Source organism: Aedes albopictus, chromosome 3 (genome assembly GCF_035046485.1).
Source record: "Aedes albopictus strain Foshan chromosome 3, AalbF5, whole genome shotgun sequence".
Lineage (NCBI taxonomy): Eukaryota > Metazoa > Arthropoda > Insecta > Diptera > Culicidae > Aedes > Aedes albopictus.
The window spans coordinates 1,321,535-1,337,380 of record NC_085138.1 but is presented as its reverse complement, the minus strand read 5'-3'; the positions used below and the strand labels follow the sequence as shown (position 1 = coordinate 1,337,380).

Sequence of the window (15,846 nt, the reverse complement as noted above, 5' to 3'; positions counted from 1 at the left end):
TCTTAACGAATCTTTGAAGAATATCTGCAAGAATCTTCAAGAATCTGACACAAAAAAATGTGTCTAGATGGTCGAAACATATTATAATAATCTTTCTAATCATGCAAACGTATTTAAAATTGGTTGACTAAAATGCAATATGTATATATTAATTTTAATGAATTCGATATTTTTTCATAGCTGTAAAGCTCGATTTTCAGGAGGTAAAACTCAATTCAATTGTTCTACATGAATTTTTTGAAGCACGGTCTGCATCAAAAATTTTGCCCGTTGATAAAAATTCTAGACTTTCGCTTTATTTTTATTTTCATTTTTTTATCTACCTTCGATATAATTATGGTGCGTCAGTTTCTTAATTATCTGATGATGCTGGTGGATTACCTGTGACGGTAGATTCATACTGGAAAGGAATGATCTACCTGGTGGTTTGTTGTAGCTGTTGTAAGCTAAATTCACCGGAGACCTTCGGAAAACAACATGATGGTTGTTATCTCGTGAGCAGTTCATTTAGCTTCCTTAGGCTACTCCAGGAAATCTCCAAAGTGTATATCATGATTAAATATAAAAGAGAACAATAAGGAACGAACTCACCGGAATTCATAGGACATTAACCTTCACGTACCAGACACTCTCTCTCTCTCTCTTCTTGGCATAACGTCCTCATTGGTACAAAGCCTGCTTCTCAGCTTAGTGTTCTATGAGCACTTCCACAGTTATTAACTGAGAGCTTCCTCTGCCAATGACCATTTTGCATGCGTATATCGTGTGGCAGGCACGAAGATACTCTATGCCCAAGGAAGTCAAGAAAATTTCCTTTACGAAAAGATCCTGGACCGACCGGGAATCGAACCCGTCACCCTCAGCATGGTCATGCTGAATACCCGTGCGTTTATCGCCTCGGCTATTTGGGCCCTTTACCAGACACCCGACAACTCATTTCAAAATGCTGGCATTTCGTCAATTTTTATCTGATTTTTTTGAAGCCGCCCACAATCGATCATAAGTTGGTGCTTGTTTATTATACTCAAGTGATTATGCAGTATCCGGAACCATTCCGAAGATATTCCGGATTGTGTTCGTGTCAGGGAGTTGCCAAAATGACAAAAAGTGGTTATTTCGTTTGTTATTGTGTTTGAACCATCGATTTTAGCGAATTTTTTGTTGCGAACAGTGAAACACAACTGCGATAAACAGATTTCAACAAGTTGATCCTTCCGGATCCCCGTGACAGGTTCCGCGGGGCCTCAAAAGGGACACTTTTGGTTTTCAACTTAAACATGCCGTGCGACATGTCAATCGTTAGTGATTTTGAATGACTGAGTCAGAAATAATAGACTGAAGTCTGTATCAACTAATATGGCCACCCCGGAACATTTAGCACAGGTTCCACGGGGTGTCATCGGGGACATTTCTGGTTTGCAACCAAAACATGCCGTGCGACGTATCAATCTTCATGATTTTGAGAGAATGGGGTAGAAAAAATTGACTGAAGCATGTTATAACTGATATGACCGCTCAGGAACACCTGGAACAGATCCCGCCGGGGCCTCTCAAACACAATAACATACGAAATATTCACTTTTAACCATTTTGCAAAACATACACCTCCCCCACCTTCTAACCCCAGTACAATCCGAAATATCCCCGGATTGGTTCCGGATATTACATGGAAAGTTGATTGTAATGAACTTTCACCAATTTATGATCGATTAAGGGGGACTTCAAAAAAATCGGATGAAAATTGACAAAATGCCAGCATTTTGAAAATGACTTGTTGTGGGGGGTCGGGTACGTGAAGGTTAAACTAAACTTAAACAAAACGATTGCCAGATTAATATTGGACTTTCGTAATTCAGTCTTTTGTGGTGCGGTCTTTCGTGCTTTTGGCCTTTCATGGTAGTTACACTGGCTTTCTGTGTTAAGACCGAAATACCTACACATTATTTTTCTAGTAGATCCTTCTTTCGATTCTTGTCTCTCATACGCCATTATCAGTCGGCGTAACCAAGTGGCTAATATCTCGGAGACAACTTTGTTGACGTTAGCATTTTTATGAACTCTTTTTTTTTCGTTCTTGCATAGTATCATAATACATAAGTAAGTAAGTTTTGTGTGTCTTATGTTCTTTGTACTAACCAGGTGTTCTTTGAAATACTACTTTCACCTTTCAATCATCCTTTTATGAAGTAGGATATCTTGGCAAACTTTGTTTTGCTTTTATGGCGTGTTTTGATATTCCAATTCCATGTCTCCCGTTCAAGAAAAAAGAAGGAAAAGAAGAAATAGAAGGTGGTCTTCAAAATGATATTACATACAATTTGTGATTATCTGAATGCTGATCATCTCCGTTTGTATTTCGAAATGAAAATTCAACATCACTATTGAACTCCTGACCAGTTACTGATTTCCGTGCTTCTCCACAGACTACTGTATGGTGCAGTTCGTGAAGCCCAAGCTCCTCGGAACGTACAACGAGTACATGAACCGGTTTGTGAACCCCATCACGAACGGCCAGTACACCGATTCGACACCGTACGATATTCAGCTGATGCGAAAGCGAGCTCACGTGTTGCACAAACTGCTGGATGGATGCGTGCAACGGCGGGACTATGCGGTGCTGGCTCCGTTCCTGCCCCCGAAGCTCGAGTTTGTAGTGTCGATCCGGTTGACCCCGCTGCAAGTCACATTGTATAAGGTAAGGATTGCGGCGGAGGGTCTGCCTGGATAACTGGGAATGTAAATATTCTTTCTCTTTACAGTATTACATGGAGACACAGGCCCGTAAGCAAAACAATGAGGAAAGCAAACGGGCTTCGGTGTTGTTCTCAGATTTCCAGAATTTGCAGCGAATCTGGACGCATCCACGCGTACTTCGGTACAATAGCGATCGCTATGAGTACATGCAACAGAAGAAGGTAAATACCCCGGGCAGACTTGTTACACTCGTATCATACCCATGTTGTTTAGAAAATTATTGCAATTGAACTAAATATAGAGTAATAAAGCTCAGTGGCGATTCCCTAACCTCAAATCTACCTGTTTAACGAATGTAAATACTTAAATTTTCTTAACAAATTCGCTTTTAGTTTGTAGGAAATGACGAGAGTAGCCGTTTCCGTCCATTTGCTATTTGATTCTGATCTTGAATCCTCCGCAAATGCAAGTTTTAGGGTCCTTGAACAGGTAAAAAGTCAGGTTACGAGACGCCACTGATAAAGCTTTTTGTTGTTGTTTGTTGAATTGTTTTTCGTATTTGCTTTCAATGAGATTTGGCTCTATACCTACTAATATCCGTCGCGTTATCGTTGTAGCGAGACATGATGTCCGACGATGAATCGATCGGATCGATGAAGGACTTCCTGGACGATGAAGATAGCGAAGCGGAAGATACACCTTCGGAGTCGGAATCGGAATCCAGCTCGAATAGCAGCGACGATAGCGACGCAAGCCACAAGAAGAGTAAAAAATCGAAGAAGAAAACCGATAAGAAGGCCTCGGAAGCGGCTGCGTCGGCAGCCGCTTCTCGACGAACCCGTAACAATCCGGATGTTGAAGGTGAACTGTTGATGGTGTTCAGTCATTGATCCTCATTCCACTGACATCCGCGTGTTTTTTTTTTTACAGAGGAAGATCTCCCTGAGGTCACGGAGCAGAAAAACGAAAATCCCACCGAGTGGTGGATGTCGATGGTCCCCGAAGAGGAACTGGACAATTTGGAACACTCGGGAAAACTACAGGTGCTATTTGAAATTCTCAAAGAATGTGAAGCCATCGGCGATAAGTTGTAAGTAGAACTTCGAACTCGACAAGTCAAACAAAACCGTTCGAACATGTTTCGCCCCGACAGGTTGGTCTTTTCGCAATCTCTCTACTCACTGGATGTGATCGAGCACTTCCTGGCCCTCGTGGACGACAACACCCAGAAGGACGACGACGAACGGGACAGCGAACTGGACAAATACCAGGGATCGTGGACGTTGGGTCTGGATTACTTCCGGTTGGACGGGTCGACCGCCATCGAGAGTCGAAACGCTTCTTGCAAGGTGTTTAACGATGAGAGTAATCATCGAGCTAGGTATGTAAAAAAAACATTTCAGGGTGCTTGCTACATGGAAAAACTTGAATACCCGGGAATCATCAGGGAATTTTATTTAACAGAAAAAAAACTTGGAATACTCAGGGAACTTTTTGCTTTGATAAAAAAAAATCAAACAATCTCCGTCACAACACAAGAATTTTTCCAGCCATTCCGTCAAGGTTTCTTTTGGAAAAGCTGTAGAAATAGCTCTGGGAGTGCCTCCCAGGATTTCCGTATTTCTTCAGGCCATTTTTCTTGGTATTTCTTTCCAAATGCCTCCCGTGAATTTCGATCGATTTCTCGTAATTTCTCGTAATTTTCTTCCAGAGGTTTTGCCGGTATTGCTCATAGAAGAAGAAATTCAAGAAATTTTTGTTAGCTTACTTTTAGAGTTTCTCCCTAGATTTCTACTGGAGTTCCAACTGGGATACTTCCAAAAGCCTTGTTTCGAAGTGCCGCAAGATTTCTCTCGGAGTTTCTCCCGGGATTCCCCTCAGAAAAATGTCTTCCGGTGTTGGTGCTGGGACATCTCTCTGAGTTTTTTTTTCTTTGAATCCACCTTAGAATTTTACTTATTCTGGATGTCATTCCGGAGAGTCTTCTGGGATTTCTGCGAGAGCTTGCTGGTTGCTGATATTTCTCATAAAGTTCTTCTGTAAATTCATTTCAGAGCTATTCCCAGGCTTTTCCTCGTAGTTACTTATCGATTTTTTTTTTGCTGAGGCCACCTGAGATTTGTTTTACAGATTTGCTCGGGATTACTCCCAGAGCACTTCCCGAAACTCCTACCAGAAATGGTCCCGAGATTCTGGATGCTCCTTTTGGGATTTCTTTAATAGTAGCTACTGGATTTCTTGCAAGGATTTTTCTTGTGAATGTCTCCTAAGACAGCTGAAGGAATTCAGGTGAAATGTAGCGAGAAACTTCAAAAAGACCTATTGGAGAAATCTCTAGAGGAACTTCGGAAGAAATTCTAAAAAAACTGGGACATTTCGATGAAAAGCTCTGGGTCCTGGGAGAAAATTCAAGTGTAAAATAAGGAAACTGTGAAAGAAACATCAAGAAAAGCTTCTACAATAGTCTTGCAAAAATCACGAGAAAAATTGATGAAAAGCTGTCCCTTTAAGAAAAATTCCTGACGGCACTTTGAATAACTTTTGGAAGGATCGCTGGGAGGAACTCTGGAAGCATATCAAAAAGAAAACTCTGGAGGAAATCCCAGAGGTACTCCAATAGAGCCCCGTGAAAAACTCCTGCTGAAATCCTGGGAGGATTTTGTTACTAGTTTTATTTTTCTATTGCATGTTCGATTTTAACTTGTGATTATTCTCACAATTTTAATGTGCATTTAAAGGGTTCTTCTTTAATTCTGGAGGAATACAGCCCTAGCAACCGAAGTGGTTGCATACTTTTAGGTAATTTCCGGCGATAAATAACTGCAAGACAGACAAACCGGTCCCTAGCACGAACATCAAAATGCAGTCGTCTTGCATTTAAACCCGATTCGGGGTGCACAATTAGGATCAGTATTCCTAGACAAAAACAAGCCATGAAAGCAGCAAAAGACGCTGAGAACTAACGGCGAACTGCCGTACTAAACAAAACACAAACTCCAGGATGACTGATGGACCTAGAACCAATATGAAACTCCGCCATCCTGTAGTAGGAAATTGTTATCGATTTAGATGACAAGGCACATTTATGTTTCGTGTTGTATTAAATTTATGTTTATGTTTTAAGTGTCAATTTATGACGTCGTGGCTTATTGTACATTTGTAGTGTTCTGTTTTATTTTTCACGGCTTGGCGCCAAGTGAAACATGAGCAACTGTAGGGCCAAGTGAAAAATGATCATTTGTAGAGTTCCATATTATTCACGTAACAAACTCTGGTAATCTGGTAATCTCAGGAAAAACTCTAGAAATCCCGAAAGAACACCGTAAATAGCTCGGAAAGAGCATTTATGGGAACAAATACGTAAAACCATTGAATGAAAACTTGGAAGAACTGGAGAAAGGCAGAAGAAAAAACTTCGACAAACCTCCAGAAAAAGAAACCTTTGGGGAAAAACTCGCAGGAAGAATTCTGTGCCCATCTGCGAAGGGATTCAAGGAAGAATCATGAATAAAAATTCGAAAGCTCAACAGTACTGCACTATCAACACAGAGATCAGCCATCCAAGTCCGGTTTCAAAACTGTCCAAGGACTTTAACGGTCATATAGTCTGTGTGATTACTGTTAAAATATCGATTGCGCAATACGCAACAATTACTTATTGGACTCCTGAATGTTTCTGTCCTGCTAATTTTAGAGTGTTTCAACATTCAACGTTTATTTGAAAAGAAATTTTCGTTGGAAATGCAAAGAAATTTCTTGCAATTCTCAGCTAAAAATCTTGATATTCCCTAACCAACAAAAATCTCTTATTTCTAAAGGGTAAGAAAGTGCTTGGAAGAATTCAATGATATGAAAAAATAGGGAATTTTATTTTGGTTAACACCCGGGACGATCTTCTTTTGGTAGAAATGCAATATCTTCTCTGTTTTAAAACGCTTTACTTTGGAGTCTTTTCTATAGTCAAGGGTAATAATCTTGCTGAGAAATGCATGGTACCTCCCCCTTTGCATCCTCTTCCTTTTTCTAGTAGCAAAAAAATACGTGTTTTTTGTATTTTTTATAAATTCTACATGTTTTTGTTCAAATATCATCGTTTTGCTATTCATCTATAATTTTGACTGATTCTTGACATGCGATGTATTACTACCCTTCATAGTCTGTTGAGGTTTTCATCCCAGAGCTATCTAAGACCTCCAAAGTACTCCGAAGTTTGTTTCACAAAACCATCATTCTAAATCAAATTCTATACACGATGAATGATCACAGAACACTACGTCTACGGTACTCAAAAAACCTCAATGCACCGCTAGAAAATTCATGGTACATGAATTTGGTTATCTAGGTCATCCTAACTACTCTGGAATTCATTTTCTTTAAATCTACTAGATCTATCATCATTTATCTTCACTCTGTTCAAGAAATTTAGTCACGTTGATGTCCATTAGACCTCGCAATGCTACGACCAACTTGATATTGTGGTAGCTGGACATTCCGTGTAATACAAATAGCCTCCAATACACTTTGAAGTTTGGGTTACGATATCTACATACTGTATCATGCTTTAATTGTAAAAATACATTCGTGGAATGTTGTCTATACTGCTGATGGAGACTCAGTGCACTACTATAATGTTTTTGGTACATTCATGGGTTATTCCAGTCTTTTAAAATTATTCTGGATTTAGGAACATCAAGGTCTTCAGGCTCTACTTTTGTTCTTCTTCACTCTATCGGCATATTTTTTTCACGATTGTGTCTGTTGCACCTCATAATATTACGAGTATGTGTAAATCTTTGGATATTTTTATTGCAGCGAATTTTCGCGGAATATAATCTACGCTACTCTTAGAGCCTCACAGTGCAATTTTCATAACATAGCAACATTCACTTGGTGATCTAGGCCATCCGAACTATTCTGGAATTAAGACCTTCAAGCTCTACAAGCTCTACTCTTGTTTCTATTCACTTTATCGCAGTAAATCTTTCACGATTATGTCTGTTGTATCCCATAATATTGTGAGAATGATCTTCACAGTATTTACAGTAGCGAATGTTCGCCGAATATAAACTACGCAGTTGTAGTAACTGGATTCTGAGATTAATGTTATAATAACTTTGCTTGATTCGCTTGGCGATCTAGGTCACAATGATACATATTGCCCATTTACTGGCATATTACCAGGTTTGCTGGTATGTCTGAAACATACTGGAAAAACTTGTAATTAGAAGGCACGAAATGTTGCTAATTGACAAATTGAGAGATGAAATTTGTGAAAAAAATCGCGTTCTGGTGGGATTCGAACCCACGACTCCGTATTCGCTAGACCGGCGCTTTAACCAACTAAGCCACAGAACAGGTAATGGTTCTGCGGAATAGAAAGCCAAACTGACTCCGAAGCCGCACCGTGAACACTCCTATTTCACAAACTCATCTCTCTTTTCGGCTTAGATGCCAATCCACAACACACTCCTGTTTGTGCCCACGACAAGTGCGAGCGAGTTATTTATATGAAGCCGAGACTTACTCTCGCACTCCGCATACCTAGCCACCAGGCAGTTTGTTTTGCTGGTGTCTAATTAGTATGCGTCGAGAGCTCGGCACGGTCGTACGCTCGGACGACCGAACTGCGCCATGTGACGCAAGCAATATGCCAGTAAATGGGCAATATGTATCATTGTACTCTTGCTTGCGTCACATGGCGCAGTTCGGTCGTCCGAGCGTCCGACCGTGCCGAGCTCTCGACGCATACTAATTAGACACCAACAAAACAAACTGCCTGGTGGCTAGGAGTGCGAGAGTAAGTCTCGGCTTCATATAAATAACTCGCTCGCACTTGTCGTTAGTGGGCACAAACAGGAGTGTGTTGTGGATTGGCATCTAAGCCGAAAAGAGAGATGAGTTTGTGAAATAGGAGTGTTCACGGTGCGGCTTCGGAGTCAGTTTGGCTTTCTATTCCGCAGAACCATTACCTGTTCTGTGGCTTAGTTGGTTAAAGCGCCGGTCTAGCGAATACGGAGTCGTGGGTTCGAATCCCACCAGAACGCGATTTTTTTTCACAAATTTCATCTCTCAATTTGTCAATTAGCAACATTTCGTGCCTTCTAATTACAAGTTTTTCCAGTACGATCTAGGTCATCCAAACTATTCTGGAATTAAGGGAGCGTCCATAAATAACGTCACGCTTTAAGGGGGAGGGGGAGTTCGGCAAAGTGTGACGACTCATACAAAAATTCCAGAGGTCCCATACAAAAAGTGAGACATAGGGGGGAGGGGGGGTTGAAAATGACCAATTTTTGCGTGACGTAATATATGGACGTTCCTTAAGACGTTCAAGGTCGGCAGGTTCTACTCTTGTTTCTCTTTTCTATCAGTGAAATTGTTTCACGATTCTGTTATATTCCAAGCCCAAGTCCAAGGAATAACTGCAGGAATCCCTTAAAGAATTCTTCAGAAAAAATCCTAGAGAGATTCTTGGTGGAACTCTTGAAAGAAGTCTTGGAGGTATTCCTGAAGAAATTCTTGGAAGGGAATTCTGGAAGGGATTGTTGGAGCAATTCTTGGCGGATGTCTTGGAGGAATTCTTGGAGGATTTCCCGAAGAAATTCTTGGAAGACTTCCCGAAGAAATTCTTGGAGGAATTCTTGGAGGGATGCATGTGGGTTTTTTTCTGGAAGAATTCCTGAAGATATTTATTGAAAAATCCCTGGAGGTATTCCTAGAGGAGCTTATAAAGAAATCATTGGCCAGATTCCTGGAGGGATTCTCGGATGTATTTTTGACAGAAGTATTGGAGCATTGAAAGCATTTCTGGAGATATTCCGGGACAGATTCTTGGTGGAATTCTTAGCAGAATTCCTGGAGCAATACTTGAAAAAAAAATTTTGGTGGAATTTTTGGAGGAATTCTCAACAGAGTTTTGGTGTAATTGAAACATGAGTTGAAATTACAATTTCAATTACAATTTTCGGAGGAATTCTTGGAATAATTCTTGGAACAAGTATACGGGCAGATCCTGTAGAAATCCCTAAAGGAATTCTCGGAGGAGTCTCTACAGTTGCTCCAGGAGTATTTTCTTGAGGAACTTCTGGAGGTTTTCTAAAGAATCTTGGGAGGTATTCATGAAGGAATTTCTGGGTGATTTTTTGGATATATTCTTAAAGCAATTTATTTAAAAAAAATCTTTGAAATCTTTTTTTTAGCGAAATTCGTGATAGAATTTTTGGCAGAAGTCTTCGAGGGACCCCTGGTGAAATTCTTGGGGAAATTTTTGTATGATTTTTTAGAGGAATCCCTGAAGGGATTCTTGGAGGAGTTCTATGCAGATGTCTTGGAGAAATTCCTGGATGAATTCTTAGAGAAATTCCTGGATGAATTCTTGGTGGAATTCCTGAAGATTTTATTAGAGGAATTCGTGGTAATTTCTGGGGGAATTTCTAGAAGATTTACTGGTATAATTCAAGGAAAAAATATTATGGAATATCTGGATGAATTCCTGAAGGAGTTGCAAGAGAAATTCCCGCAGCAATTCCTGAAGGAGTTGCTGGAGTAATTTCGGGAGGGATTTTTGGCGTAATTCCTTAAAAAAATGTTTGGAGGAAATTCCTAAAGGAATTCTCAGATTATTTTTTAGAGTAATCCCACGATTCTTTTTCTTAAGGTTTCCTGAAGGATCCTCGAGGAATTTCTGGATGAATTTTTGAACAAAATCTTTAAAAATTCCTGGAAGAATTCCTGAAGAAGTTCCTGGAGGAATTCTTGTAGTAATTTCTGTAGGAACCCCTTGAAAAATTTCTCGAGGAATTCCTGGTTGCATTTTTTGGAGGAATGCCTAAAACAAATCTCGGAGGAATTTTTGGAGTATTTTCTGTAGGTTTGTGAAGGAATTTCTGGAGAAATTCTTAGAGGGATTCCTGAAGGAATGCTTGGAAAATTTCTTTTCAGATGTCTTGGAGGACTTCCTGGAGAAATTCTTGTTGAGGAAATACCTAGCGGAATTCTTGGCAAAAGTTTTAGAGGAATATCTGAAGAAATTCCTGGTGGTCAATTTCCAAACAAAAAAATCAGTGTAATTCCTAGTGGAAGTTTTGGAGGAATTCTCAACTGAATTCTTGGAGTTTTTCCTGAAAAAAAAATTGGAGGAATTCTTTGACGCATTCTTGGAACAAGTATCCGAGCTGATCCTGCAGAAATCCTTAAAGTAATTCTCGGAGGAACCTCTACAGTTGCTCCAGGAGTAGCTTCTTGAGGATTTTCTGGAGGTTTCCTAAAGAATCTTGGAGGTATTCATGAATGAATTTCTGGAGGATTTTTTGGATGAATTCTTAAAGCAATTTATAAAAAAAAACATCCTTGGAGTTTTTTTGACGGAATTTGTGAAAAATTTTTGGAGGAATTCTTGGCAGAAGTTTTCGAGGGACCCTTGGTGAAATTCTTGGGAAAATTTCTGTAGGATTTTTTTCAGGAATTCCTGAAGGGATTCTTGCAGGAATTCTACGCAGATGTCTTGAAGGTATTCCTGGATGAATTTTAGGAGAAATTCCTGGATGAGTTCTTGGTGGAATGCCTGAAGATATTATAAGAGGAATTCGTGGAGTAATTTCTGGAGGATTTCCTGGTATAATTCGAAAAAGAAATTATTAAGGGATTTCTGGATGAATTCCTGAAGGAGTTGCAGGAGGAATTCCCGTAGTAATTCCTGAAGGAGTAATCTCGGGAGGGATTTTTGGCGTAATTCCTTAAGATTTTTTTAGAGGAAATCCCTAAAGGAATTCTCGGACGATGTCTTAGAGTTAGGAATTAGGAATTTCTGGATGAATTCTTGAAAAAAAAATCTTTGAAAGTCCCTGGGAAAACTCTTGGGAGAATTCTTGAAGAAGTTGCTGAAGGAATTCCTGTAGTTATTTTTTGTAGGAATTCCTTGAAAAAATCTTGAGGAATTGCTGATTGCATTTTTGGAGTAATGCCTGAAAGAAATCTCGGAGGAATTTCTGGAGGATTTCCTCTAGGTTTCTGGAGGAATTCTTCGAGGAATTTCTGGAGACATTCTTGGAGAAATGCTTGAAGAATTTATTTTCAGATGTCTTGGAGGACTTCCTGGAGGAATTCTTGTGAAGGAATCTAGAGGGATTATTTGAGGAATTCTTGGCAGAAGTCTCAGAGGAACATCTGGAGAAATTCTTGAAGAAATTTCTGGTGATAGAAGCTATAAAAAATACAAAAAAGCCACGTATTTTCGGCTACCAGCAAAATAAAGATAGTACAAAGGGGGGAGGTGCCATGCATTTCTTAGCACAACTATTCCCGTTGACTATACAAAAGACTCCAGGGTAAAATGTTGTAAAATAAAGAAGATATTGCAGTTCTACCAAAAGAAGATCGTCCCGGGTGTTTACGGGTTAGCTTCGACCTGAAATTGCTATTTTAAAAAGAATCTGAAAAACAAGCATGGTTGAATATAACAGGCGTTTTGGCAAAACTTGTATGAATTCTCATAAAGCTCTAAAGGATTAACAACGTCAGAACGTTTGAATAAATTTTGGTTGGTGAGTCCTGGGACTAAAGATTGTTTCATTATCCAGAACTAACTGGTTCGGTTTTGTTAAATAAATTTCGGTACCTAATCGTAGTTGACCAATTTTCGATTGGTGAGCTCCCAGAGGTCGTTCCATGCTGTTGCTAGAAATTGAAAAAGGCAAACATTTAAAAGTTTCCTAGGTATTTCAAAGCAAGTGGTCCGTAAAACGATGAAATTAGTATATTGCACCCGCTTCACAATGTGTTTTGAGAGTTTGAGTTTTTACCATTATGTACTGATGTTGAGACTATAAATATAGCATAGGGGTAGGCGGGGCATAATGAGCAGGTGGGGCATAATGAGCAGGTGGGGCATAATGAGCACCTTGTATTTTCACTGTAAATTTCCAAATTTTCAAAACAAATTGCTTGATTGTAGTTCAATTACCTCAAATCCAATGAATTGATGACGAAACATTTGTCAAAAAAGTCGTTTGCTTTGAAAAAATAGTCAAAATGCGTGAAGTGGTCATGTACTGGGGAAATATTATAAGAATCAGCTGACCTAAAATAAGGTTTTGGAATCAAAATAAGAACGTAATGGGTATCTATCAAATTTCTTGATGTTTACTGGGTCAATGAAATGTATTTGTAACACTTTCAAAATATTTGTGTAATTATTTTGTTAAAAAAAATATACTTTAAAAAGTTGATAGTAGGGTGGGGCAAAATGAGCAACTGATGGGAAAATGATGAAAATGTTTAACATTTTATACAAACGATTTTCACTTTTGGTTTTCTCTGTTACGATGCATATAGTAAGGTTTTATCATTAATTTTCAATTTATTAGCTTTAAAAAATCAGTATCTGTAAATTATCATCGTTTAAAAATGCTTTAATAATAAACTCCATGAAACCCCACCGTTCCCTACAAATTAAACGCCATAATCCCCTCAAATTCTTATTGATTGTTGCCGGTATGCTTTATCAATGACAAGAACAGTCAGTTAACATTTGATTGTGTACAAAACAGTGATTGATCATCCTGCCCCACCTAGGGTGCTCATTATGCCCCACCTCTAAAACGCCATCCACGATTTTATACGTTTTTAAAAACATTAAATTTTGCAACATTTATAGCTATATTCGAAATTTCAACGATTAGTTTTTGTCAGATAAGGTTCAAATGAGGATTATACGTCAAAATTACACATTGATTGCGCTTAATTTACTGGATTTGGTGGCAAAATGCTTAAGCTGCTCATTATGACCGCCTACCCCTACCCCTACATATAAAGTTGCTTTTTTGTTGTCTGTTACTAACTATAAGATTTTCTTTTTGTTCGTAGGTTATTCCTCATTTCTACCCGTGCCGGTGGGTTGGGCATCAATCTCGTGGCAGCAAATCGGGTCGTGATTTTTGATGTGTCGTGGAATCCCTCCCATGACATCCAGAGCATATTCCGAGTGTACCGGTTTGGTCAAATCAAACCTTGCTACATCTACCGGTTTCTTGCTATGGTTTGTTGGATACGATTATTCTCTAGAATTCTGTTGGACGAGATCATTCCATTTATTTCAGGGCACAATGGAAGAGAAGATCTACGAGCGGCAAGTTACGAAGCAGGCCATTTCCAAGCGTGTAATCGACGAGCAGCAGATCGATCGGCATTACAAGGAGAATGACCTGCAGGAACTGTACCGCTACGACAACATCGAACCGGAAGAGGAACGCCCCGTGCCGAATCTGCCCAAGGATCGACTGTTTGCCGAGATGTTGAAAAAGTACGAAAAGCTGCTGTACAAGTACCATGAGCACGATTCGCTGCTGGAGAACAAGGAGGAAGAAACGCTGAACGAAGAGGAACGCAAGGCCGCTTGGGAAGAGTTTGAGCAGGAGAAGAATCGCCCTCCGGTTACCAACTACGGTATGGGCGGCTACGGAGGCATGGGTATGGGCATGGGAATGAACATGGGGATGGGAATGAATATGGGACGAGGTAAGTGATCGTTGACTAATAATCTTGATGTCATTTACAGATTGCTTTTGAAAATGATCATTTAATTTAATTTAATCCTTCTACAGTAAACGGCCCTGTCACATCGAGCAGCATCTTCGGCTTCAGGACAGATGTCTTGCTTAAGCTGTTGAACATGAAGGCGCGACAAGAAAACCCCTCTTTCAACGAGACCAGTATCGCCGCTATGATTCCATTCCTGATGCAGGAACTCGTCAGGCAGATGAAAGATGGTGATCTATCGGTATAACGATTATCCGCTCGCCGTTTGATGAAAATTCAACAGATCTGGAAGCTTATCAACACTCGTTTTTTTTTTCTAGATGTACAAAAGTCTGACCGAATTGTACTACCAACTTGAGGCACCTCCGAATAGGTACAACATGATGGGCTACAACCAAATGATGATGCAACCGCAACAGATGCCAATGATGCAGCAACCGCAAATGCACCGGCCAATGATGCCCAGTAATATGCCACAAATGGCCGCCGATGGCAACGCTGGTGGTACCTACTCAATGGATCAGATTCGGTACCTCCGGCAGCAGGAACAGCTGCGCTACTCTCAACTGAATGTACGTTCTTCATACCATTTCGACTGACAGCGAGTTCACCTATTTTCTTTTCAGGAGGCTGGTAGTAGCGGAACAAACCGAGGAACGATCATCAGTGAAGCACAAAAGCGATTCATGAATAGCCCCATGGAAATAGTGGAACTAGATTAAGCTACAACATCCTGGTAATTTATTATCTAATCTAATTACCCTTACATACACACTACATAACCACACATAGGAAAAAGAAAATGAAGTCTATTGTAGCCCTGCTCCCTCAAAGGATATCCCGGTAAGCTAAAACATCAAATAGATTTCGATTCATGTGAACATGGTCAAAATTGGATCTCGAATTTAAATGGGTCGTCGTTTTAAACTAGAACAAATTACAAAAAAATTGACTGCTGATATTAGAGCTGTAAAAATCCCACTTCCACAAATAGGCACCCAACATACTCCACAGAAGAACCCCCTAACCCTCAATTTGGAACCAATTCTCCGTGTCGGTTGGTTTACACCGGCAGCGAGATAACAGCTGAATTTTTAATCCTTTTTATTTGTACGATGAGAACAAACCGCCCCTGATTAGATACGTATTTATATAATGGTCAAACTTTTCCTGGCGATCCCTAGAGCACCTAGTGATGCTGTGTATTGGAAAACATCGTAAAATATCCACCATTTAAGTGTACGTGGCAGTGGCTCATCTACCTACTCTTTAGTAGATTGAGGCGAATGTGCAAATAAATGATGATCATTTCAACGAAAAATAAAAGAAACATCTATTGCGGTGTCATTTGCTTCGAAAAGACCCTTTTATAATAGTTGGAGAAAGAAATGAATACTTACATATTGATCAAGGTAACGATATGCGGTAGACTGCGCTGGGCAGGTTCGCCACAAGAATGCCGGAAACACGAAAGGCCGCCCTCTACAAAATGGGTTCTTACGGTTGAAGAGGACCAAGAGCATTGGAAACGACTGTCGAATTCTACGAACCAGCGATCAATGCGTTTCAACATTCTTCGTTGTTCAGCAGACGGTACGATAGCTGGCTATCACCAGA

At 39.9% G+C, this 15,846-nt stretch overlaps 1 protein-coding gene across 1 annotated transcript in view; it reads left to right on the top strand.

The window, feature by feature from the left end:
• LOC115262210 (transcriptional regulator ATRX homolog) overlaps positions 1 to 15,562 on the top strand; it is a 41,845-nt gene extending 26,283 nt beyond the window's left edge. Inside the window, exons 6-15 of the mRNA XM_029864551.2 lie at positions 2,424 to 2,695; positions 2,760 to 2,915; positions 3,312 to 3,555; positions 3,625 to 3,784; positions 3,848 to 4,075; positions 13,558 to 13,729; positions 13,791 to 14,208; positions 14,295 to 14,470; positions 14,550 to 14,801; positions 14,856 to 15,562. Of these exons, the coding sequence (XP_029720411.2) occupies positions 2,424 to 2,695; positions 2,760 to 2,915; positions 3,312 to 3,555; positions 3,625 to 3,784; positions 3,848 to 4,075; positions 13,558 to 13,729; positions 13,791 to 14,208; positions 14,295 to 14,470; positions 14,550 to 14,801; positions 14,856 to 14,951 (2,174 nt within the window). The 3' untranslated portion in view covers positions 14,952 to 15,562. The remainder of the gene's footprint in view (positions 1 to 2,423; positions 2,696 to 2,759; positions 2,916 to 3,311; positions 3,556 to 3,624; positions 3,785 to 3,847; positions 4,076 to 13,557; positions 13,730 to 13,790; positions 14,209 to 14,294; positions 14,471 to 14,549; positions 14,802 to 14,855) is intronic.
• Positions 15,563 to 15,846: the final 284 nt, after the last annotated feature.